Raw genomic sequence first — 27,149 nt, 5'->3', positions numbered from 1 at the left:
GACAGAATCTGGAGTTAGGATCAGTGAGCAAATGGAAAACCTGGAAAGGAGGGATGGTGTCTAACTGGAGTGAGGAATGATGGAGTGGAGACAATATGGCAGCATTGAAAGAGGCAATATGGCGGCATTGAAAGAGGTAGTAAAGAGATACTTTATTCTGACCTTTTAAATTGTGCATTACTTGTGGCTCCTGGGTTGATGGTTTAGGTCTGGGGATGATTATAAGAGAGAATTTTCCTTTTCTAAATATCTGCTGGTGACCCCTTTTCTGTCCTTTCCCATTCTGCCACTTTAATCTCAGATATCACGGAAAGCCTTATCTTCTGGTTAACAAGCACTTTCTGAGCACCTCCTCTGTACCAAGTTCAAAACCAGGCCACCAAGATGCAAAAAATGCATTTCCCCAAGGAGCTCATTGTCTTGCATAAGAGATCAACACACAAATGGCAACCACAACAAAGGACCCTAACTAAGCACAAGTCAATGTTTAAATAAATACACAGGCCAGTGTGGTGGCTCACATCTGTAATCCCAGCACTTTGGGAGGCCGAGGCAGATGGATCACCTGAGGTCAGGAGTTTGAGACCAGCCTGGCCTATATGGTGAAACCTCATCTCTACTAAAAATACAAAAATTAGCCTGGCATGGTGGCACACACCTGTAATCCCAGCTACTCGGGAGGCTGAGGCAGGAGAATCACTTGAACCTGGGAGGCGGAGGTTGCAGTGAGCCAAGATCACGCCATTGCACTCCAGCCTGGGCAACAAGAGTAAAACTCTGTCTCAAAAATAAATAAATACACAGAGAAACACAGAAAACTTACTTCGAAGTGTAGTCATCAAAAATGTAAATTGCACTACTCTAGAAAATTACTCAGGAAAGCTCAGCATTGTGCAGAACCAGCAGGAAGAGGCCATTTCCCAGCTCCATGATGCAAACAAGGAGCTGTTCCTACGCTGTAGTGCATCATCATAGGTTCACTGAGGTTGCAACTGGAAGCTGGTAGGTCACTTTGCAAACACCTGGCTCCCCTTCTCACTCCTCACACCAGGTCATGGCAGGGTGCAAGCCCCTGCGGAGAGATGGATGAACAGATGATGACCTGGGAAAAAGACATGCAGGCCAATTTAGAGTTGTGTGTCTGTGATGTTGAGTAACTTCAGGTCAGGTGGCAGTGGGAGAAGGCAAGGAGGACATGTCCCCAGGTGGCAAGAACACAGTGAGAGAGGCCTCTCAAACCCTGGTCAGGCTTTCCATCCCAAGATCCCTTCCCTGGCCCCTGCCTGCTTGGAGACTTAGACTTTGGAAACAGCTGCAGACCAGTAAGTATGTGGCATCAAGAGAGGGCGTTTTTGTTGGGGAGGCTTCACTGTAATAACAGGCATATCTGTACAATGGGCTCTTGGGTTTGACTCTAGTAACAACCACGTAACCTCTCAGTGCTTCAGTTTCCTCATCTGTAAAGTGAACATAATAATAATAGCTACCTCCTTATAACTCCAAGAGACGTAGTGAGATGAAAGGAGTTACCATACACAAAAAGCTTAGTTCTGTGCTCAGCACATGTGAAGTGCTAACCAAGTTCTCTATAATGACCTCTGGGGCGCTCTTGGACCATGCAGAGTAATGATCACCCTCTTCTATTTTTGTTGTTGTTTGTTTTTGAGACAGAGTCTTGCTCTGTTACCCAGGCTGGAGTGGTTCAATCATAGCTCACTGCAGCCTGAAACTCCTAGGCTCAAGTGATCCTCCTACCTCAGCCTCCCAAGTAGCTGCGACTACGGGTGTGTGGCAGCACACCCAGCTAGTTTTTAATTTTTCTGTAGAGATAGGCTCGTGCTATGTTACCCAGGTTGGTCTCAAACTTCTGGCTTCAAGCGATGTCCCACTTCAGCCTCCCAAAGTGCTGAGATTACAGGTGTGATCCACGCCCAGCCACCTTCATCTAGTATGAAGGGTGCCATGTGGTCATCCATTGTAAGCAAGAGTAGTCACTACATGTGCATTTGTGATGGCCACTCTGGACACTGGCCAAAGAGGGTGATTCCCTTCATGATTGTAAAAAAGCACTGAAATACCAACACCAAATGGTTAAACAAACCCAGATTGTTGTTGGGGATTTTGACGGAGAAAGGATTAACTCACTTTCAAGGGCCTTGGCTTCATACCAACATTATTTACTCAGCTGAGAACTGCCTTTCAACACCAGCCAGTGAGGAAGCCAGGCTGAGCGCCGGGGAGGCGCCAGTGGAGGAGAGGGGGCCGACACGGATGCAATGCACAGCCACGGGGAGGTTCTCGGAGGGGTCTCTTACCCGGCCAGCCCTCTAATTGGGGCATGAGAGATGGGGGGCTTCACTTATATTCTGTAAGAAGGAACCACCTCATCAGGCACATAATCAGCAGCCAATGTTGCTCTTGGGCAGCAGAGGCTTCCACCTGCTTACTTTTTCCAAATAGTTAATAGTGATTATTACGATTTAAATACTTCTCTTGCATCCCCAACAACTGAAGTGCAAATGTGTTAAGAAATGTTCTGGTGCCAGATCCCTGAGTTTCCAAAGAGGCTGAATGCGCTTCTTTTCATATGTGAAGCCAAAACATATGGAACTGGACGATTCTTTCTGCAAACTTGATAACATGCCCACCGTGGATGGATTTGCCCATGGTGTGTCTCCGTGAGCCTGGTCCAAGGACAGTTGTCACGGTACAGGCTCTACCACCCGTACATCAGTGACCCTGCAGATGTGACAGCCTGCAGGGAGCCTCCACAGTGCAACCTCGATGGTACTAAAGTGACAGGGGTGTGGCTGCACCAAGCATTCAGTCCGGTTCATTATTCATCAGACTGTTAGTTAGTGGAGCTCACGTTGGGTGTTTCCTCTCAGCTCTTAAGAAGAGATAGTAAAATGCGAGGCTTTAATTTTTAGGAAAGATAGAGGAGCCCCAGAAAAACACAAAGTACCCTAGGATTATTGCCAGGGTTCACTGAGTACTGACTGTGGCCTTGAATGGTGTTTAGAGCTGGATATCCAAAGCTGAAACAGCCTTCATTCCTTGCCTTCAAGGAACTTGTAGTCTGTGGCACTAATAAATAATCTCAGCCAGAATGAGCACTGCTGGAAGGAGAGAAAAAAGCGTAACAAGTGTGGGGTGCCTGCCAAGGGCTGGGTTTCTCTCATCTCCCCCCACAACAAACTCTGACTAGTGCAGCCTCACCCCAGCCTATGTGAAAAAGTGGAGGTGTACGAAGGAGAATCACTCCCAGTTCACATGGATAGTAAGTGGCAGAGCCAGAATGCAAATCCAGATCTGTCTGTCTGTCTCCTGGGCCAGTCAGCCTTGCACAGGAGTCAGGGTTCCCAGAGCAAGAGGAGACGGACTCCCTATCTAGGGAAGTTGGGGAAAGCCACAAAGAGAGGGTGATGGTTAAACTGCAACATGAACCGATTCCCTGTCTCCAGATTCCTTTCCACTCATTTCCCATCTCCTGGAGTCATAGTGGTCGCCCTCGGAGAAGGCGCTGGAGCACACGCCAATGGCCTGGTCTTGGATACTGAGGGACGCTGCTAGACAGGTGAGGTGCAAGAGATGCTCCTTAAAAGATCCATCCCTTCAGCCCAGAAAGAAAGGAAAGGCCATGAAACCTGGGCTTAAACTCTGGAGAAGGAGGTTGGTGGCTGCTGGCTGGGCTGCTAGGCAGGGGAGATGAGGAGGGGTGACCCTCGTCGCCATGACTGCAGTTCTGGGCACAGCAGATGTGTCAATCCAGAGATTCTGAAAATGATCAACAGCGTGTGCAAAGGGATAAGGGCTTTCTTGCAGCTCTGACAAATGATCCTTGAGGGATATGGATCGGAGCATAATAAATTCCACACAGATCACTCTGATCCATATAAGGCAACTGCCATCATCCTGGTGGACAACATCTCTCCTGTGGGTGCTGAAATGTGCCAGGTGCTTTTCATGGCTCTTGACTGTGTTTTCCAGGCCTTAGCCATGGAGGACACTCAGCTAATTGGTTGCCTGAGCCCCTGAATGAGAAAATGGCATTTTTCCATGAGAAGCTGTCAGCACCTGAGAGAAGATGGAACACCCAGGTGGGTCACAGGGTGACTGCCTGCCAATAGCATCTTCTAGCAAGGATGGTGCAAGCTGCTCCCTTTGGTGGGCAAATGCCACCCAGGGTAGCGAGCGGTGGTACAGACCGAGTGACTAATGAGGAGAAACAGGCCAAAAAAAAAAAAACCCTGCTCCAAGAAGGTGACATTGGGGTTCACTGTCCTGGGCTTTAGCTTAGTGTCTTCTGAATGTCAACCAAAAATTAAAAAATAAGATAGCAAGCAGATATCCACCAGCACACAGAGCTACTAAACATGACTCACCTTTAGAATGCAACTCTAGAGCGTGTCCCATTTGAAGACTCTGTTGGTAGTTATCTGTGAGAGCAACAAAACATCTGGCCTGATGTTTGATGTTGAGAGCCCCAGAAGGAACAGAACAAGTCCATATTGGAAACGCATTTGAGGTCTGCCCTTAAAATTCCGTAAGGGAGGCCCCCCTCGAAGGGTCTTCTTCGGTGGCGTTTCTGAAATGACCCAGTGGTCTCTTTCTCCCATCTTTCACCTTCAGTATTAATAACCATACCATTCCTATCTGAAATGTCTTTTATAATTGTGTAATTACACACCTCATTTATCCAATTGTTAAGCCAAGAGACTGATTAAATATTAACAACTGCTTGGTTCTCGCGGTGTCATTAGTTGGAACACAACCCTGTAATCTCAGGTAACACACGATGGTAATTATCCTTCACATTCACACTTAGCTGAAAACCCGGAGCAGTCAATCCAGATAAGGTTGCCCAGTTGAAAATGCATTGCCTTTAAATCCTGTTTTATCTCCACGGTCTCAGAGCAAGGTGCATTTCAGACCAGTTCAGGGGTTTTGAGAGTAAACCTGTCGTGACGGGGTGATGGCTGAGGGAGGGAGGCAGGGCAGGCATAACAAACAGCTCAATTCCCACGCATGCAGCCCTCTCCAGTCATAAATCTGATGGGGCTTCAGAAGTTATAATGGAATTTTTACCCGAAGCACCAAGATGGAGAATCTGGTTTAGCTCAAGCATCCCTTACATTCGAGAAGAGTACTGAGTGGAGCAGCATTTGCCTTTGTTATTTCCCTGGGTGGAGGAGGCGGGAGGGGCGTTTGCAAACCTAGCGGCCTCTGGCTCTGGCCATCAGTGCCTCTGCCTGAACCCGCCTAGGGCTGAGCCCATTGCAGGGCTTGGGGAGGGTCCCTCCTTCCAAACCGGTCTTTTCCTTTCAAGCCATCCCAGCTCTCTTCCAGGCAGAGACCCCCCAACTTCTCTAACCATTTTTCTTTCTCTTTCACAGCCTCTGGCACCTCCCATCACATTCCCGCTGGCCCTGGGAGCTCTGGACACTGAAATTCTCAATGGTGCCTGCTCTCAGGCCTCAAGGCCTCTGCCTGGGTGGTGCCCCTGCTGGGGACGCCACTGTGGCCAGCAAGTTTGGACAGAATGGAGCTGGTTGATAAAGAGCCTCGGGTCTCGGGTCAGCCTGGGATGTCTAGGCTGGGAGGCCTGGGCCACTCCCACATTTGAAGATGCTGTGGTCTGGAAGCACAAAGCCAGAGCAAGGCCAGGCACTCCCCACGTGCCTAGGGCACCTGTGCAGGCACTGGCTTCCCCAACTTCCCTTCCCCATCCATTTGCTGAACTTTGGGGAAATGTCTACAAGGATTTGTGCTCATCTTAAAAAGATGTGAGTATGTTAACAGATGTTGATGTGAACAGCAAACGGAGAAAGAAGTGTTGTTGATTCTGGGGAACAAACCTCCAAGCAGGGTGGGAGCCTGGATGTCAGGGCATGAATGCAGGGTCCACGGGCTCCTTCGGATTTCATCACAATGGTCTCTGACACTAAAACCTGAAGTTGGATTGCTTTATACATTAAGAATAAAAGATGTTGGCCTCTATATTACCTATCAAAGATCTCCTATTTTAGGTCAAAGAGGAAAATGCAAAATCTCCTGAGTAAGAAAAATAAATCTGCGTAGCAAATTCGGGGTTTGCATGTATTGCTCAGCAGGGAAGAGCTGTTTAAAATCCTCCAGAGCAAACAGGCTGGCACCAGTCCTCCTGGGAAGAACAGTTTTCTTTTGGTAACTCATTTGCTAGATCCTAATTTACTGTAGGTTTTGGTGGTGGTGGTTGTTTACTTAATAAAAATAAAAAGTCAGATGGAGCAAAATGACACAACATTCAATTCTCTACAGAAGAAACTCAGGACAATAACATTGTTTCTCTGCATCATCTGGGGAATCATTCAAACTAACTTTAAACATACAGAGACTTGGTCAATGACTCCTGCTTGCTAATTTCTTATTTGATGGCTTACCTAAGGATATGCTCCGGCTTTTCATCAGCCCAAAGGCTAATTTTGTTGGAAGCCTTTCTCCCCTTCTGACGTTTAAGAATACAATAGTTTCATTTTTCTGCTCCACAACTTCCTAGCTATCCACCTCTTTCTGACCATCAGTCTCAGATTCTTATGCCCGTAGGCAGGGCTTCCAGACCAGGACCAGGCCACCCTGATGCTGAGTAATCGTTGCAGCTCAGAATTACCCACTGTGGCCCCTGCCTTTGTGGATTTATCATTTTCTTCCCTATTATGCGCCTGTACCTACAGAATACTCTTCACAGCTGGCAGCAGGCAGGCAGTGCCCAGGGGCGCTGAGCCCCAGAGACCTGACAAGCCTGTTTGAGCCATGCCTGAAAAATGTGGCTCATCCTCAGGCTGCAGTGGGGAAAATGGAAGAGTTTAATTGGTTCTGACTTCAGGATTCAGATCACAGTTTTCCCTGGAGGTGTGCATTGCAGGAAACAATATTACCAAAGCCAGGTCCTTTCTAAAGGGCTGAAATTAATCAAGTTCCATGATCATTTGTAATGGGAAAACAGAAGAGAGCATTCGAACATTTAATTACAATATTTTGTAATTGTTAAATCACCAGTGACATTACAAAAACGCTCTTGGTGAGCAGATACATGATGTATTTCTGTTGAGAAGGCAGAAATACTCAGCAGAAATGAAGCAATTGTAGCTATCTTTTCTCCTTCTTTATCTTCCCCTAAAGGGAACAGTTCAAATACATCATTTGACTTGATTGTTTTTAATTACATTGTAAACATTTGAAAAAAAAAATCTGGGATAAAGATGAACACACAAGTCAGTTGGTAATAAAAACGCAGGCTCCAATTCTTCTTGGATGACAGATGAAATGAGTTTAATATATTCTTGTTTTGGGGAAAGCATGAACATTTAAAACTGCAAACAACTGAATTCAATTAGCAGGCCTTCTTCAAAATGGCTTGGAGAACTGGAGGGCAAGGAACTCCTATTTTCCGCCCATTGTAGAACTAGGGGGAGTATCACAGTTCATGGCTGGTATGAATTGGTGGAGAAACAATGTAAAATTGGTCCCCGTGTTTTTCCATACAGCCATATCTGGCAAGCAGATCTACTGAGAGATTCATCTGCTAGTGTTTTCAATCCCTCACCTCACATAAGCGCTTAATTCATCAGAAAGATATAAAAGCAGAGAAAATACATTCAGTGTTGAAAGATGGACTGCTAACTGCATTGCTTTCAAATGCAAGTAAATCCCAACGGTAAAGTCCAATTCCAAATTTTCCTCCACTAATAAATCACAATTGGCAATTGTCGCTGGGCCCCACGCACGGCTTACCTGCCTAGAGAGGCACTCCCTGCGAGAAACCTGTCCTGTGCTAGCTTTCTGAGGTAGTGGAGGTTTTGATTTTGGAGAAGAGAATATCTGTTCATTTGACAGAAGAGGGTGTTTGCTGTGGTGTTCAAGGCATATATATTTTTGGTCTCTTAGCACAGACATGACTTTTACAGCCCTGGAAACTCATAAATAACACAGTTCACACATTTAATTGCTTTGACCAGTTTGGTAGGAAGAGCAGGAAACTGACCTGAACAGGAATCCCGTTGTCCCCTGAGCCACACACCCGGTCTGATCTTTCCTTTGTTTTAGTTGTTAATCATGTTCTGTGAAAGAAACAGTGCACGCTGACCCTCGACACAAGGAGCACGATTCACTCCGACAATTAGAACCTTAGTAGTTTCTGCAACCTTGAGAGTGCAAGGACTGCAACAGAGACCATCGGGGGAGAACCATCGCCCCTGCCGTGTTTTCAGGAGAACTGAACTGCATGTGATTGGACAGCAAGAGAGTGGGCAAGCCAGGGACAGCCACCGCAGTTAAAGTACTGTGGGCCATGCCTTTGTGCCCCACTCACCCATGGAACTTGTCTGGACTGAGCCAGAGCCTGGAGAGGTGGCGCGGCTGTTCCCTAAGTGAGTGGGGTCCCCCTACCTTTCACTCAGGGAATGTTTAATGTTTTCCTTTTACAGTTTCATTCTTCAGCCTCCCTCTCTCCTAATGATGAATCCTGTAAACTTCTGCTTTGCCTGTGTTCTGCAGGAAACCATGTTACTGTGTACTTTGAAGACATTACTCTGTAGCAGGAGGCAGGGTGGGAGGTGCTCTGGGGAATGAGAGCAGGCGTTGGGTGGGAGAAATTGACACCAACTGGGGGAGACAGCCCCAGGCGGGGGATCCAGCTGCAGAGAGCTCGCCCCAAAGCGATGAAGGTTGCATGGAGCTTGCAGGCTGCTGGGGGAGGAATGTGGTCACAGGGCCTTCTCACCAAGCTCCTGTGGAGCTTAATTTTGGGCAGAAAAAGAGGGTAAACAAGGAACAAAAGGTTGTTGTAAGAAACTGAGGGCTACCTCCAAGTTTGGGGCCCAATAAAAAAACTGTCCCGGTTTGAAGGGGAGGACTCGGCCCCATGTGATTGAAGTGGAGAACAGCTGGGACCTCCAAGGGCCTGGGGCCTCCTAGGGAATGGGAAATGACAACACAAGTAAGCAAATGAACTGGGGACATGGGAGAGGTGAGGTGGCAGAGTGGGGCCAGGGTAGCCCCGTCTCCAGAGGAGAAAGCTGGCAGGACTGGGCTGGGAGCCCAAAAGCGGACAGCTCCAAGGTGAGACCTCGGCACAAGAGGACTGCCATTTTCAGCCCTATTCCCTGGGCGACTCACATTCAGGATGGTGTGGCCGGTAGGGCTGTGGTTGCACCATAAATATTAGTTTAAAATCGGGGGAAATAAGATAGCCCTTGGAGTGGGTGGGGGGAGATTTTCTTCATGCTTCAGGGACAACTGACTTTTCAGCGGTTGCCCATCTTTTCTGTCTTATTTTAATCGTCTTCTAGAAGAATTGTCCATTTAAGACATTTTCGCAATGCTGTTGATGAATCTGACAGAAAATATTGGGATGATCTAAGAAGCTTGCTCCTGGTGTACTGGCACCAATGTCAGCCTGCACTTAGTAGAAAATTGGCAGGTATTAGCTAATGATTGGATGTGATTCAGAATGCAGTGCTTCAGAGTGAAAGGTTTAATTCAAACCTCACAATGTGCCAGAGCCTGCTCCTTTACCTAGGACTAATGTGGTCCCTGCAAGTCACACCTCCCAGCCACTTCATGTAGAAAGAGAGCAGCCAGCCTGTTTTCCTGAAAGGTAGTCAGTCTCACATAAGGAGAACGAGCTCTCTCATCTACACCTCTATCTGCTTTGCCACCAACTGAAATTCAGCGGTTTCTTTCCTAAGTTAAAAGAATATTAATGCTGGAGTAGCTTAGGGTCTTGCCGAACATATTATAAGTTCCTTGTACTACGAGAAGGCCTTTTGCTATTTCTGAATCAATTACCTGCGACACTGACAGCCCTGCAGCCCAACACACTCTCCTTATCCCTGGAAAAGAGCAAACTTAGGGTTGCAGCAGCATGATTTCCTATCTACTGTCTCAACCCTTTAGCAAATCGCTCAGTTTTAGGGCTCTGGGCTTTGTCTTCTGGGACTGTCAACAAGGAGGCCAATTAGTGTCCATTATAGCAATGGATTTTGTGATGTGGAAATTTCCCCAATTGTGACTGGGCTGAAATCCCCAATTAATCCCACAGGACCCAGGAAAGCATTTGAGTTCTTTGTGATAATTGCCTAAGCTTGCTCTCTTCAGCAATAAAGGCCCTCGGAGTTATAACAATTATTATTACTATAATTATTATTTCCCATATAAGACGATGAACGTTTGAGGTAGTATTTCAGCACACTGATGAAAATCAAAGCAAAATGAAAACATTCAATTATTTGTTAATACCTGCCAATTTCCTTCTCCCGTAGTGCCTTTTATTATCATTGCAAGAGCCAGATTCTATTCTCCCATCAATGTGCAAATGGAAAAGTACGGCTTAGCAGCAGCAGCTCCCAGGTAAAGCCATCTGCCCGGAAGCCTAGAGGACCCTCCCAAGGCCAGCACGGCTCTGTGCTAGGCTGGCTCTTCACACCTGGGACCCCCAGGTGGGCACGCTAGTGATTCTCCACGTGACCGGGGCACCCAGGAGCTGCATGTGGATTTGGGGAGATCCCTGGAGGACCTGTGAGTCGTTTCATAAACAGTCTTTTGGCGACTTGGGATGGACTTAAGTTGCCATTAAAAGGGAAACCAGACCTACTTTCTTTAAGCCAACACACTAACATTGAAAAAGGGGGACCTCGGAGGAATCCACAGGGGAGAATGTGAATTAACTAGGTGTTACCTTTGACTGGTCTGGGCCAAGTGACAGCTAAATGAAAAGCGGAATTTTCTCTTCACAGTGGCCCTGGGCATCTGACCTGAGACAGTAGTGTCAGCTTCCCTCAGTCAAAGTTTCAGACTCATTTCAGAATCTGTCCCTGGAGAGATGATGGAAAGACAAAGATCACCTTGAAGCCTAAGAGCCCTTTTTGACCATGTTCTACCTTTGAGACCCAGCAGGCCTGGTGAACAGCAGAACATTCCACAGGAAAGTGAGGCCGGGAGGAGAAGGAAGGGGTCTTATCCATACACCCAGAAAAACTGCTCAGATGTGGGCTTCGTAGGAAAGTGGAGGAGGAGAAGGTGGAGAGTAGAGGAAGGCTGCTGGCTCCAGTGCTGCCTGAATTTGCATCTTCTTCTGAGGACTTATTGTCTGCCACACCATTTTGTTTGAATTAGGATAAGAAATGAGAGACAAATTAGGCTGGGCACGGTGCCTCACACCTGTAATCCCAGCACTTTGGGAGGCTGAGGCGGGCAGATCACCTGAGGTCAGGAGTTCAAGACCAGTCTGGCCAACATAGTGAAACCCCATCTCTACTGAAAAAAAGACAAAACAATAATTAGCCAGGCATGGTGGCAAGAGCCTGTAGTCCCAGCTACATGGGAGGCTGACGCAGGAGAATCGCTTGAACCTAGGAGGTGGAGGTTGCAGTGAACTGAGATCCCGCCACTGTACCCCAGCGTGGGCGACAGAGTGAGACTCCGTCTCAAAAAAAAAAAAAAAAAAAAGAAATGAGAAACTATTTCAAACCCAGCCCAAACCCCAAAGAGTTGGCAACTCTAGTCAAGTAAAACTTTGAAAAGGATTTCAAGGCCTGGCAGCTTACTGGGGTGAGTCCCTAGATGGGTGGCAATGTCTCTTTTCCAAAAGGGCAGAGGAGAGCCACCAGGGCATTAACTGAAGTAGCCCCCAGAGGCCTTACAGTTGGCCACGGGATGTCTGAAGTTCCAGTTATCCCTTTGGCGTGAGGTCATCCTTCAGAAGGTCTATGAAATGTAAGTTTGTGGGGATAGATGAGCGTCACTCATCAAGCCTCTGATAGCAGGGATCTGAGAGACTGGAAGGCCATGATGTAGGGGAAGGGTTAGAAAGTCAAAAGTCTGTAGCCGAATATTTCAGATTTTATTTGCTCATTAGTGGGTCATGAAATCAACTTAGTGCAAGGTATCCAGCCTTTAAAAATGAATTAGAATAGGACATACCAAAATACAATGTAAATTATTTTGAACACTGTATTATTTTTATAAAATAAAACCTTTTGTCTCTGTTGCAGGTATCTACCTGTGTATAGTACATGTATGTATGAATGTGTGTCTTGGGTTGCAAATATATCTTTTTTATTTGTGGGTTGTCATCTTCCTGGGACTGTCAGGCAGTAGGGACTCAAGTGAGAAAATGCATGGGGGCACCACAATTGAGGGACTAGGACAGATGTTCCCTCCTTCACAATTTTGCTGAGGCCTACCCTAATGAAAACAGCATGACTTCAGCTTGATCTGGTAAAGCCAAGGCTGCACATCTACAACTTGCTGATCTTCGACAAAGCTGACAAAAACAAGCAATAGGGAAAGGACTCCCTATTCAATAAATGGTGCTGGGATAACTGGCTCGCCATATGCAGAAGATTGAAACTGGACCTCTTTCTTATATTATATATAAAAATCAACCCAAGATGGAGTAAAGACTTAAATGTAAATCCAAAAACTATAAAAACCCTGGAAGACAACCTAGGTAATACCATTCTGGACATAGGAATGGGCAAATATTTCATGACAAAGATGCCAAAAAGCAACTGCAACAAAAGCAAAAGTTGACAAATGGATCCAATTAAACTAAAGAGCTTCTGCACAGCAGAAGAAACCATCAACAGAGTAGCAGACAACCTACATAACGGGAGGAAATATCTGCAAACCATGCATCTGATAAGGGTCTAATATCCAGCATTTCTAAGCAACTTAAACAAATTACAAGAAAAACACAACCCCATTAAAGAGTGGGCAAAGGACATAAACAGACACTTTTCAAAAGACATACATGTGACCAGTAAGTATATGAAAAAAAGCTTAACATCACTGATCATTAGAGAAATGCAAATCAAATGAATGCCTTATGAAAACCACAATGAAATACCATCTCACACCAGTCAGAATGGCTATAATTAAAAAGTAAAAGAATAACAGGTGCTGGCAAGTTGCAAAGAAAAAGGAACGCTTATACATTGTCGGTGGGAATATGAATTAGTTCAACCATTGTGGAAAACAGTATGGTATTCCTCAAAAACCTAAAAACAGAACTACCATTTGACACAGAGATCCCATCACTGGGAATATAAATTGTTCTATCATAGAGATACATGCACACATTCATTGTAGCACTAGTCACAACAGCAAAGACATGGAATCAACCTAAAATGCCCATCAATGGTAGACTGGATAAAGAAAATGTGGTACATGTATACCATGGAATACTATGCAACCACGCATACTAACACAGGAACCAACATACGCAGGAACAGAAAACCAAATACCACATGTTCTCACTTGTAAGTGGGAGCTAAATGATGCCAGCACATGGACACATAGAGGGGAATAACACACACCGGGGTTTACTGGAGTGTGGGATGGAGGGTGGGAGGAGGGAGAGGATCAGGAAAATAACAACGGGTACTAGGCTTAATACCTGGGTGATGAAATAATCCGTACAACAGATGCCCATGACACTAGTTCACCTAAATAACAAACCTGCACATGTACCCCTGAACTTAAGGTTAAAAAAAATGAAGGAACTTGCCAGAATTACAGAACTAAATAGTTGGTAGAATCAGGAATGAAATCTAAAACCATAAGACAACAAAGCTCATGTTTCTAACCAACTGTGATATATAAAGGAGACCATAATGGGCTGGGCACGGTGGCTCATGCTTGTAATCCCAGCACTCTGGGAGGCTGAGGCAGGCAGATCACGTGAGGTCAGGAGTTCAAGACCAGCCTGGCCAACATGGCAAAACCCTGTCTCTACTAAAAATTCAAAAATTAGCTGGGCGTGGTGGCACACGCCTGTAGTCCCAGCTACTTGGGAGACTGAGGCACGAGAATCACTTGAACCCAGGAGGTGGAGTGAGCTGAGATTGCGCCACTGCACTCTAGCCTGGGAGACACAGCAAGACTCTGCCAAAAAAAAAAAAACAAAAAAAAAACTATAATGATACTAGACAAAAATAATTATAAACACTTGAGTAAGCATTGGAGTTTCTAAGCATATTACCAAATGCAAAGGCCATGCAATAAAATACTGCCAGAGTTGATTGTAAATAATGTTAAAATTCTGCTATGTCAAGCATATATATGAAATATAAAGAAAAGTTTTTAAAGACAATGCAACAAAACATTCCAATAGTGCAGTCACCTTCTGTAAATTTTCTGTGCATATAGGAGCACACATATATCCTTTCTCTCCCTCTTTCTTCCCCCTTTTTAAACAGCAAATGCGGACACGGTATACATTCTTCTGTACCTTGCTTCCTTCACACAATACTTATTCCAGCACATAAAGTGCCACTTCAGTCTTTTCGACCACACCATGGTACTCCATTATATGGTGTACTGTCATGTTTTTTACCAGCTCTGATAGACATTTCAGTTGGGTCTAGTCTTTTGCTAACTATAAACAATGCTGTAGTGAACATCCTTGTTCCTCTACCTGTGTCCTTGTGTGGTATTATCTATAGGATAAATTCTTAGAAGTAGAGATCCTGGGTCAAAATGTGCATTTTAGATTGTGATAAGCATTGTCAAATTTCTTTCCATTACAACAAAATATTAATGGCATTGTGCTACCTGGACACTAGAGACATGTTCCCCCCTACCCTTACAGTGCCCCATTGGGCCTTCCATCATCAGAAAGCTCATGCCACATCTTGACACACTAGTCCTGTCCTCCTGCTTCTGTTTGCCCACCCTTTACTTCCAGAAGGAATAAAGACCATTTGAAAGACTCAGTTTTCGTGGACATTTTAGAATAACTTTCCTAGAGTGTAACCATTGTCAAAAAGGCTTGGTTCAAATGAATGCCTTATGAAAACGTGAACTGTGCTTTAATTTGCATTAGATTGGGAGAAGATAGTATGTTAGTTTCCTAAGCACAAAACCTTAAATATCTTTCCGAGACAGTCAGAGCTCTAGGGGTGGTTATGCAGTGCATGTGTTTGAGCTACTTGGATCTCTTCCATGGGTGAATTTCTGTAGTAAGACATGCATTACAATTCAGGCAGCAATCAGACTAAATTCGGTGCTTTGTCTCTGCAAAGACCTGGTGGTCTCTTTGCAACTCCTAGGCAGAGATTAAATTCATATTTAATGAAAGAAGGCACAATCTTTTTATTGAGGAGTGCTCAGTGGCTATTTATTAAAAAATATGATCTACTGTAATTCTAGTTAAGTTGAGATTTTGTTTTTTGGAACATACTTAAAATGGCAAGAATTGCCATCCTATTGTTTCTTCTTAAGCTAAGGGGGTGGGGGCAATTCTGAAGATATGAGTAAATTTAATTGAAAAAGAAAATTTAGCTTCACATTAAAATTAGAAGGAATAATCTGTACATCTCTTAGTTGTCACATTTGGTTTCCTTCAATGGGTAGCATTTTTCCTAGAGTTAAGCAATGCATTGAAATATTTTCACACTTCAGAGCATGGAAAATGTGATGTACTCCTAAGCCAAGGTCTGCATACTAAACACAAATTTAAAATGTGCTCCCAAAATTGTGGCTATAGTTTTATTATAGGAATAACCATGACTGTGACTGTGACCAAATATAAGACACAATGAACAGTTCAACCTCTAGAAGTAATATTCCTGAAGAGGTGGATATTGTTCAAATATACATTAGGTTAAACCACAAGCCTAGATAAGCTTCTGATTGTCCAACGTCATAGAAGTCAGAATAAAGTTGAAGCTAAAAACCTGTTCTGCTAAATTCCAGGTCATACTCACCAGGACACTTTTTCTCAGGAGCCCAGTGAAAAGGGGAGATGCTATAAAATATGTACCTAACAAAGCTTGTCAGCGGCTTGAATGGAGCAAACCAGTCCAGATCTGAGAATTCTAGGAAATAAATGAAGTTGAACATTTACTGCCAACAACCATGTCACTGGGGCCACAGACAACTGGAGCCGCGCAGCTGGGGAGGGGAGGAGTCTGTAGCCAGAGAAGGCAGTGGAACGCACCCAGGTTGGATAATTTATGGTGTGCTGATGAAGAGGCAACTTTCCATATGAGGAACAGCTTAACAGAGGAACAGTCAAGCTAAACTAGGAAGAGGTCCAGTGAGAGAGAGAGAGAGAGCAACAAAAGCGGACGTGAATAAAAATGACAGGTAATAAAACAATACAAATCTAAAATGCTGTAACTTTCAGAAATAATTTAGGGCCAAAAGAAGAGGAAAAAAAAACTAGTTTTGCTGGTGTTGGGACAATTTTCCAAGAAGCAAAAGACATGAAGCAAAATGAATGTGCTGAATTTAAGACCAAGTTTGCCTCCATGCCTTTCTAGCTACAAGTTTCGTTGCTTCTAAGGCTGGTTTATCCATAAAAAGTGTTAATTTTGTTTTTACTTAGCTGATGTATCTTTTTTTTTTCCCCCAACAAACATCTGCTGTGCACTATTCCAAGTCAGCCACTGGACCCTCTGTGGCTCTGTGCTGAACCTCTGTTCACAGGCACAGTTCCTGCCCTCAAGAGGCTTATAATCTAGTGTGAGAGGTGGACAAGTCCACCCTCAGCTTCTGGACAGCAAGGTGGGTGCTATGACAGCTAGAACAGGGGCAAGGGAAGGGCAGAGGGACAACCGCAGGAATGAGGTGCTGCCTGGGCTGAGACCTAAGGAATACAAGCCCCAAAGTGAAGCCTGGCATGGAAATAATTTAGTGAATGTTGCTTTCTATTCTGATTGAATAGACACTTACCAAACCTCCATGCAATCCAAACCCATTTTTATTTAAAAATTAAAATGCATTTCATGGCCAGGTACAGTGGCTCATGTCTGTAATCCCAGCACTTTGGAAGGCTGAGATGGACAGATCACGAGGTCAGGAGTTCGAGACCAGCCTGTCCAACGTGGTGAAACCCCATCTCTACTAAAAAAAAAAAAAAAAAAAATTAGCCAGGTGTGGTGGTGGTACATGCCTGTAATCCCAGCAACTCGGGAGGGTGAGGCAGGAGAATTGCTTGAACCCGGGAAGCGGAGGTTGCAGTGAGCCAAGATTGTGCCACTGCACTCCAGCCTGGGTGACAGAGCAAGACTCTATCTTGAAAAAAATATATAAAATAAAAATAAAATGCATTTCATGCAAAAATGCCAACTTCTGTGGTTCCTAGTAGTTTCCATCCTTGAATTCTGCACTTAAGATCTGTCTACTCGAGCTTTTTACAATCCTTTATATGGTACAAAATACCTCTTCTCCCAAGTCTGGCCAAAAGCCTATTAAATACCAGCTACCAGTTACCACACGGCCCACAGGTGCCAGGAATTTCATGTGTGTCTCTTTTACTCTTCGCAACAGTGCCTTGAGGTAGGACTGTCACCCCCATTTCACAGAGGAGAGAATGGAGTGTAACAGAGGGCACTCTCTCAAGGCCACACACAGTAAGTACTGGAGCACTTTGTTCCACACCACACCATCTCTGGCCTAAGTATACAGGTTGGGACTGTTCCAATAACATTTCTACACCCAAGAAAGGCTCTGAGCTGTTCCCAAAGTAACTTTAGCTAAGTACTCTCTCTCGTCTTTCCACCTCCCCAATAGGAGGCCGTCTTCCCACCATTCTCGATAAAGCACTACTAGTAAGGGCCAGAAACTCCTTATTTTGGGTGGCACTGGGGATGTCTGCATTGTAATGCAGGGGAGTTTTCAAAAGCTGAGAACTGTAACATGGTACCACAAATGAATCCATACACACTGACATCCAGGGTGGGTCCTATGCCCCACTAACCTTCCTTATCTTAAAAAAAGAATTTTTGGCCGGGCGCAGTGGCTCACACCTGTAATCCCAGCACTTTGGGAGGCCAAGGTGGGTGGATCACGAGGTTAGGAGATCGAGACCATCCTGGCTAACACAGTGAAACCCCGTCTCTACTAAAAATACAAAAAAAAAAAAAAAAATTAGCCGGGTGTGGTGGCAGATGCCTGTAGTCCCAGCTACTCAGGAGGCTGAGGCGGGAGAATCGCTTGAACCTGGGAGGCAGAGCTTGCAGTGAGCCGAGATCACGCCACTGCACTCCAGCCTGGGCGACAGAGTGAGACTCCGTCTCAAAAAAAAAAAAAAGAATTTTCTTAAAGATGAGCGTAACTTTTCCATGGCTCCCCACCTGCACCCTCCCTCTCCCCATGGATCAGTGTTCCGTTGAGTCATCTAAATTTAGTTAGTACATTGGGGCCGCTGCTCTGAAATGCTCGGAAATGCAGCTGCTCTGAAATGGGGATCCAGCCAGAGTGCTGAATCATGAGCCAATCATATCATCTCTGTACCTTTGCTCTTTCCCCCATTCCTCACTGTATTTCTTTCCGGAGACTGCCTATGGCCTTGCTGTAAGAATATGTGGGGAGACACAGGCCACAGGTGGGCTCCTCCACAACCTAGGGACTTCAGACTTTCCACGAGTGCTGGGTGGGTGTATTCTGTCCCCATACCTTTGTTTCCATACACACTCCACACCCACTACTCTACCTTGGCCAACTGGCTAGTATTTCTAAAATACGACTTCGTATCTGAGGATTGAGCAATCTATGAATTATTTCATAGTTTGAATTCCAAGTTTCATGGTTTGAATTCAAGTAGTATTCTTTGTAGAAGTCATTTGGTAATGTCTTTGAGACCAGTCTTTCAAAAAAACAAACTGGGAACTGGTTTGAATGGTAAAGCCTTTTCATTATTAGCCAAAAAGTTCTAAAACTATCAAACAGTAGAGGTCTGATAGTCCCTATTTGAAACTGGGTAAAGCGTGATCAACTGACAAACCACAACACAATCTTTCAGATATTTCTATCCCTACTCTCTTATTCTCAAATTTACAAAACTATTTGCAAAAAGACAAATACTAGTTTTCTCTTTTACTATTTGAGGCAAATCATGTCTACGAACACTGGCTTTTAAAACCAGACATTAAAAACAGATGATGTAAGATCCACTAGCTTATCAATTAGAATTCCGTTCTTTCTCGGCTTAGGCAACTTCCTTGAGCACAAAATATTATGACCATGCCTGGGCTGAGCTGGCCACATGCGTGGTGCTTTCATCCAAGGCTGAGATTATCAGTAGGATGAGTGCTGAAACTCCACTTTTCTAAGAAAATGATTTTGCAGCCAGGATGGTCAGAAACTTCAAATGACAACTTTACCGATTTGAGGTAATTTCCCAGGAATTTAAGAGGCAATCATTTACTCCTGGCTTTCAGAGAGAACCTGGGCTTGAAAAGCACAGTTCCATCTAAAACTGATCAGCTGGCGACAACCCTCTGAAGTCACTTGGGAGTGAGGGAACGCAGTTGAGACCCCTACACATCTGGACTGAACTATCCAGTTCACTTGCCAGGTTGTAAATTTTCTGGCCCCAAAGACTACTTGAAAATAACTTTTGACCAAGCAAGTGGATTTTTTATTAGCTGAAGTACTAAATTTTTTAAAAAATTATTTTGATATGGAACACTACAGCTATCAGACTTGCCAACAACTAATCTTCAAGGAAATGTGCATTTAAGAAAATAGCAAAATTACGAGAAACAAAAATCTGAGTCCTGAAAACATGGATTTTAAATTATTGCAGATGACAATCTTATTAAAATACTGCTCTATATCATATTGAAATAAACCAGAGAATTTAATAAATATCAGCACTTACCATCTAACTTGATACTATGGTTGAGACTAAAAGGGTTTTGCTGCCTGGACATTTTTGATATTTGTCAATCTACATAAGCAGAAAACATCTGAACAAAAGGAAGGACACACACACGTTTTCACTGAGAGCTATATTTGAAGAACAGCCTATATCCCTCTAAATTTCAATCTCCAAATTTTGATCTTTTTATTTATTCTGAAAGTCTAAGACATTAAGAATCAGTACATATGATTTTAAAATAAGACTGCATATAGTTAGAAAAATGTTTCGAGAACATATGTTTTATTTCATAAGAAAATAAAACCATGTACAAAAATCATTTCTGTTCACTCACGCCAATCCTGTTGTTTGATCTTTGTGACTAAGCACCACCATAAAGCATGAAGCTCTGAAGGAAGGCGGCGGCAGAGCTCTCTCCTTAACCCCGGCCTGCCTTGGGGTCTCATTTCTCAGCTTCACTGGAAAGTTCAATCACTCCCTGGTTGGAGACCGTATTTAAAACAACCCACAGTTTGGAAGGGTCCTCACAATTATGCTGGTGCTTCCAGTGGCGGAGGAGGTCCTCTTTCCGTCCCAGCATCTCTGCACAAAGCAGGCAGTTAAAGCCTGAATGGGACCACAAGACAACTGTGTGGAGGCCGGGACACTCAGGGCCCTGGCAGGTTTCCCTTGGTTTGTTGGTTCCTGACTGGGGTCCTTCATTTTCCATGAGCATTTCCATGCCATTCTGATGATGAAGGTGGAGCTGCCTTTTCAGTCTCGGACATGCGTGTGAATCCTCCTCGGAGGAATGAAGCTTCTCCGGCTTCCCTCTCTCAGGATGCCTTTTCCAGTCAGGGCTAGCGTGCTGCACCAACTCTTCCTGAGTCCCCTTGCTTCCTGGGAAGGTCCCTTCTTGTAGCCTGCCCTGAATTTCCTCTCCATGAACATAAAGTAAATGAAACTTTATTTCCGCAAAAGACTGAGCAGTAATCTGGCAACGGCCACATTTGATTTGTAATTTGACTTCATCTGCCTGGTTTAGAAGGAAGTCTTCTTCCAGGTTGAACTTGTTTTCTCTGAAAAGGGCAAAAATAGTGTACATAAGTTTCATGGAAAAATGCAATTGGAACCGTTCCTCTTAGCTCTCAGCCTTCAGGGATCTAAAACATACACTGACGAGAAAGACAAGGGCTGGGGTAAACAGAAAGCGCCTGGGAAGACCTTCCGCAAGGACCGCGGTGAATACCAACTATCATTCCTGCTTGCGGCCACACATTTCTCCAGCTACCAGGGTTCCTTTAATCAACAGTCCTTCTCTTCATGCATCTGTCCCAGGTGAGCTAACTTATCTTTGGTTACCACAGGGACAGGAGCAATCACGTGGAAGAGTCATGTAAGAGTGCGTGAAGGGCACAGGAACACCCTCAGTTCTGTCGAAGGTAACGGTCCCACCCTACCCACTGTGGCTCTCCCTAACCTTGAGCACCAATACCTTCTATTCAATTTTGGCTCACTCTGTTATGTTCAGTAAAAATAAAGGGTGCCTATCCTATTTCTTCCTTGCTTTTCTATAGTTTCTCCTTTTTCTCAGACGTTTCTGTCCCCTTTAAGACCTCTGTGCCTTTCACTAATGAACCACGAAATCTCACTTCTTCCTTCTTTTCCTATAGTTAGATTTTGATTTTTAGGTACAATGTCCAAACTACATTTGGCAAGAGTGTCTGTTTTGATTTGGGGAAGGGGAAGATTTCACATTCAGAAAGAAGCCAGTGAGCACCCGGCTGAAGGTGCAGCAGGGACTTGTGGGGCTGGCCCTGAGTGTCGGGTTCATTTGAGCGGGGCTGGCCAGGGCCACTGCGCCACCTGCACCTTGCCTGCTGTTGCTGCTGGGGAAACGTGGGGAGGAGGTGGGCAGTCCCTGAACTCTGCCGCCCTGAGAGCCACTGTGATGGGGCCAGGCTGAGTCACCTGCTGGCAGGGGAAACAGCACACTAGGGCATGCAGGAGCGGGTAGAGAGGGGCCCTGAGGCGGAGATGGGCCAGGGGCGGTGCCACGCTTCATGGAGCCGGGGAGCTGGGGACAAGCAGGAGCCCTGCCCTTTCCAAGTTGGCGGGGTGGGAGCTTCCCAAGCCGCAGCTGCGACCCAGGCACCCCTGTGCTCTTGGAAGCTGGGAGGAGGCAGGAGCCCTCCTGCCCTCCCTCCCAGGCATCACTGTTGTTACCCTGCTGTGGCTGCAGATCCAGGCATCTCTGCACTCTCAGGGGTCTGGGAAGGCCCCTTCCTCCCACAGACTCAAGAAGCACCTGCTCCTGCTGACTGGCTTCTCCTTACTGTCAGCACCTGCTCCAATCTCAAAGCAAGGCTGGGGCTGAGCCTGGGCACTGTTGTAACCTGGCTGAGTGTGCACACGCTTGAGGCAGTGCTGATATGCCCACCCCCTACCACCTTGGCCCGCTCCAGACTTTGGGTGCCAATAAGCATGGGAGGGAGGCTGACGAAGGGGCGCTGAGGACAGCTCGGTGCCGGCCTGCAGGTGCCCCCTCAGCATGAACAGCCTGGGTGCCATAAACAGAAGCAGGAGGCAAAGAAACTTCTGGGCAGAAAGGGGGAGGTCCCCGGTGAAGCCCCACCAAGCTGGGGAAGCCCTGAATCCTGGGAGCCAGGCTGCCAGCCATGTGGACTGGAGTGGGAACTTGTGGTGCTTTTCTGGGTCTGTCCATGACCACCCATGGACCAACCGCATGCCACTTCCTCTCCTCTGAGGCACATAAAAGCCCCGGACTTAGCCAGACTTGAAGAGACAATGGGATGACCAGTGGCAGAGAGGGGCTACCCTCTCTGCTGAGAGCAGAAGAGATGACGGGGATGACTGGCCTGCAGAGAGGAGCTACCCTCTCTGCTAAGAGCTGAATGTTAGTTGGGACAACCTGGCTGCAAGGAACTGCCCCCTGCAGTTCAACTCTGAGCTGTTCTATCACTTGATAAAGTTCCTCTTTATCTTGCTCACCCTCTACTTCTCTGTGTAGCTCATTCTTCCTGAATGCAGGACAAGAACTCGGGACCTGCCAAATGGTGGGGCTAAGAGAGCTGTAACACAAACAGGCTGAAACACGCCCTTTGCTTGCCACACTGCAGGTGAAGAGAAGAGCTGCGGTCCTTTGGGGAGCTCTGACCTGGGAGCCCCCTGAGCCAGGGCAGTGACTCCCTCCTTGGGGCCATGCAGTTCCTGGAGTCTCCAAGCTTCCGAGCAACATCATGTTCCTGGTGCCAGCTGTGGAAGCTGCTGGTGATGTGCCTGGTCCAGACACAGCCTTGCAGGGAGGTGGCATCTGGAGCTGCCTAGCCTGCAGCAGCAGCTGGCGTGCCTGCCTATGCGCAGTGGCCAGACCCCATGCTCACTCACACATCCCTCACCACTCTGTGCCTGGCTTGCCCTTGGAAGGCATGGGATCTAGGCCAGTAGCGTGAGTTGAGTGCAGCCTGCCAGGCTGAGTGCATGGAACGAGCCTAATGGGCCAGAGCAAAACTCACGCCAAGGTGCCACTGGCCACAGAGGTTTCCGGCTGGTGAAATGACACCCCAAGGATCCCGTAACAGTAATCCTAGGAAGCAGGGCTTGCAAAAAGGAATGACTCCAGAAAGAGAAAACCTGACCTGATGGGAAAAACATGGCAAACGAAGAGGGTGGGGTCTGGGCACCTTAAGGTAGGGCCAACATGACAGACTCGCCCACTCTGAGTCCCCACCATGGGTCATGCCGCATTTTGGGGCAAATGATGCTGTTTAAAATAATGCAAATTCTGTGGATGTGATTTTGGGGGAAATTACTTGTAAAGACCACTGGAACTATATACAATAATTTACTAGATTGGTTAGGGTAATTCCAAATATGGATGATCAGAAACCAGAGAGAAACGAGATTATTCTTCACAGAACTAGGAGGTATAGATAACTACTTTATGAAATCTTAATCCAAGAGATGTTTTATAAACTCTCCTTTCTGAATATGAAATCTTCCCGTCTTCCCCAAATCAAAACAGACTCTCTTGCCGGGTTCCATTCCATCGGCACTCACCTCTCCAGTGATCCCTCCGTGCCTCGCACACTCATGTCTCTGTTCTTTGGTATGTCTCCTGGCTGCAGTTCACTGGCGGCGGGCTCAGTGCTGATCACAACCCTATGCACTTCTTTCAGATGGCCAAAATAGACTCGGACGTGGCCAAACACTTTTGCACAAAACTCACAACACATGAGTTTCTTCAGACGGTTCTCACCGTGATGAAGTTTCATGTGTGTGCTCAGGCTGCCAGGACGTACGTAGGACTTGCGACAAATCCGACAACTGTAAGGCCGTCTGTTGGTGTGTGTATTCATGTGGTCTCGAAGGTGCTGTTTGAACTGGAAGTGGTGGTTGCAGACATGACATCTGTGCCAAGGCTTCTTAATGCCAGAGAATCCACTTCTGAACATGGAGCTAGGCTTAGGGGAAGAGCTGTTGTCTTGCTTGCAGCCAAGATATTTAGGAGTGAGTGAATTATTTAACGAAACATCCTGTCCTAGGCCCCCAAGCATCTGGGATTGTAGTGTAGCTGGAGAAGCCAGGGGGGTCAAAGTGGGTATGACCATGATAGGTTTGGGCATAATGCTACGATATTTTTTCAGGGTCCCCAGCTTTTGGTCTCTGAATTCTTGGGGATCATTTTTTACTCTTTCTTTACCATCTCTACACTTATTAATGACACATTTCCTCCTTTTTCCCTGAAATGCCAAAATTTCATCTGGTACCTTCCGTTTCCTTCCTTTTCTCTTTGCGGTTCCACTGTTCAGTTTTGTTTTGTGGTTGAGATCAAGTTTGGTGGGTGGACAAAAGGCACTTTCACAGGGACTCTGCTGTGACACTTGTGGAACAGGCAGCTTGCTTGCCACCTTGGTGGCTGCATTAAAGCCTTCTGTGGTGGAGGATATCTTATCACAGTCGGCCTTAGGTCCTGGAGAAGAAAAACCTGCAATGCTAGCATCTGATTTGATTTTGTAAACCTCCATTGTCTTCATTCTTGAGTAGGGTGGGATTGGCAGTTTCCCTTTGGGGACTGAAGAGATCAACGGAACTGCATTGCCAAGAATGGTTGGTGATAAACTGGTTATGGTTTTTGCAAGATCAACTCGTTCTTTAAACTTTTCACTGGCAACAGCAGAAGGCTTACTAGATGTTACCTTGCTTACAAAGTGTGGTTTCCCCGAAAGACCTGTGAGGTCCTGCTTGGCAGGCCCGTCTGGTGTGGATGATGCTGGGGTGGCAGGAGGGTTCAGATTGCCATGGGTGTTGGTCACTGGTGGTCTCAAGTCCCCATGGTCACTTCCATTGGTCAGCGCAGCTGTGCCAATGCTGGCTGGGGCTTGCTCTAGTGATGGCACTTCCTCAAATGGACTGGGTTTGTACAGGAGTTCAGGGTGGTGAGGTGGGGAAGGGGATACCTGAGGACACATTTGGGTTTGGGCAGGAGCTTTGCTACAGCCACTCTTAGGAAAGATCAGGATGGGTTTCTTTCTTGATCCTTTGCTATTTCTTGGGGGTTGATATCGAGGAATAGGAAGTTTCAGGTTTTCAGGTAGGGACATTCTGGGTTTCTGAATTGGCTGAGCTGACGCAACATGTGGCAAAGCAACAAGAGAAAATGTCCCCTCCTGGCCAGCAACCTGCATCAGAGCATAGTTCTGGGTGGACATCCCCAGTGGCTTAGAGTTGATGGAGGGTCCCAGATTCACCTGATCAGAGCGTGATGGTGAATGACATGGCAGCATTCTGGATGTTAGGACTTTGGGCACAATTTTTGGTGCGATGGTCCTAAACTGACTCTTATTCTGCAAACCTTTCCTACTCTGTATTGTTCCAGAAGGGATGTTTGATTCACCTGCAATGACAATAAAATATAAAGAGTTATTGTATGTAACTGTCCTGTTAGTGATACTTCAAACAACATGCATCTTATTTACTCTGCCCAGAAGAGATTCCTTGACCTACCTCCAAACCTTCTGGACAAACTCTTGTGTCCCTCAAGACCAGCTTGAAAATCAATTCCTGCCTACCTTCCCCAAGGATTACTAAACTCATCTATGGTTCCTTAGCTCCTATTATGTTATTTACAATTTTCCATAATAATTTTTGTGTTTATGTGTATCTCTACTACTCAACACTGCTTGACAGCGAAGATTCTGTCCTTCTCATCCATGTATTCTGCAAGTCCATCTTCTCCATTTAACCTATCCCCACTCATCTTCACATGATGTCTGGTGTGTTCTGCTATGTAGTTTATTATTTTATATTCATGTTCTGCTTTCCCTATTAAGCTTGAGCTTTGTGAGGGTACAGCCTATATTCAATTCATCTTGATACTTCCCACTGCATCCTTTGTATGAAACAAGCATTTCTTGTATCAAACTTATTTTTCACTCAATCTCAGGATACACCATTTGACCCACTAGCAGTTGAGTTTGTTTGGCACAGTGGATGCATTCCAGACTGAATGCTAGCTTTGTTGCTGTTTCCCCATGTGACTTGCGAATTTCTTCTCACACCTTTCAAACTGTTTATGTGTGCTTTTGCAATTAAATCACCAGTATTAAAAAAGCTGATGTGACACCTTTAAAAAATGTTGAACAAAAACCAAAAAGATACAAAGTGATAAGTAAAGATACAGAGACAACATGAAAAATATGTGAATGGCACAAAAAGCACCTTCTAGGATACTAACAAGAACAATTTTGACTGCTAGAATAACACTTCATTCTTTCTGGATTTATTAACCTGACCTAAGACCAATTACCACTACCTTAAGAGAACAATTGTGGTGTCCTGCTTCTAAAGACTGAATTATCTATTTTATTTTCTGAGGTCTCAAGGTCACAAGACCCAGGTGCAGAAATGTTTCTAATTTCTAAGTATCTCATACTAATCAAACTTCAATTCACATTTACTAGGCACCTACATTATTCCAATCATTATTATTCCAGGATTGGCTACTGCAAGCCCATGATCCCTTTTCTGAAATATTTGGAGGAAGACGTGGTTTGGAATTTATATTTTCAAATTTTGGAAAAGTAATAAGACGCATATACTAAACGTTACATAACTCCCAGCAGAATCTGCAGGGCACCCATAATTGAACCTATTACCACTTCTGTAGCAAAACATGCAAATATTCACAAGTAGGACAAACGAAGATTTTTAAATTGTCTTTATTTCAGTTCGTTTTTACTTCTGAATGAGTTTGGAACTTAACTTTTCATAAACTTCTGTTTTCAGAGTTTTTTAGATTTTAGAGTTGGAGGTAAGGGACTGAACACTGTGTTAGAGGATACAAGGTAGGTAGCAGACAATCTAGTGAAACAGACAATCGAAAATGTAAAATCAGCTGGGCGCGGGGGCTCACGCCTATAATTCTAGCACTTTGGGAGGTTGAGACATGCGGATCACTTGAGGTCAGGAGCTCGAAACCAACCTGGCCACATGATGA

The 27,149-nt window shown here is 45.4% G+C and overlaps 1 protein-coding gene and 1 long non-coding RNA gene across 14 annotated transcripts in view; one reads left to right on the top strand and one right to left on the bottom strand.

Annotated features, from left to right (window-relative positions):
* Nucleotides 1-19,912: 19,912 nt before the first annotated feature.
* The window catches only part of ZNF438 (zinc finger protein 438), a 177,558-nt gene continuing 170,321 nt past the window's right edge, over nucleotides 19,913-27,149 (bottom strand). For all 13 annotated transcript variants that reach the window (XM_031652418.1, XM_021943956.2, XM_003903515.5 and 10 more), the window contains 2 exons: nucleotides 23,711-25,547; nucleotides 19,913-20,709 (listed from right to left, as the gene is read on the bottom strand). In XM_031652418.1, coding sequence (XP_031508278.1) covers nucleotides 20,094-20,709; nucleotides 23,711-25,547 — 2,453 coding nt within the window. In that variant the 3' untranslated portion in view covers nucleotides 19,913-20,093. The remainder of the gene's footprint in view (nucleotides 20,710-23,710; nucleotides 25,548-27,149) is intronic.
* Nucleotides 20,681-27,149, top strand: part of LOC110744209 — a 46,116-nt gene continuing 39,647 nt past the window's right edge. The window contains exon 1 of the long non-coding RNA XR_002524544.2: nucleotides 20,681-20,968. This is a non-coding gene — a long non-coding RNA (uncharacterized LOC110744209). The remainder of the gene's footprint in view (nucleotides 20,969-27,149) is intronic.

Source organism: Papio anubis, chromosome 11 (genome assembly GCF_008728515.1).
Source record: "Papio anubis isolate 15944 chromosome 11, Panubis1.0, whole genome shotgun sequence".
NCBI classification, from domain to species: domain Eukaryota; kingdom Metazoa; phylum Chordata; class Mammalia; order Primates; family Cercopithecidae; genus Papio; species Papio anubis.
Note: the sequence above shows the minus strand (reverse complement) of the source record. Positions and strands in the feature narration are given on the sequence as shown.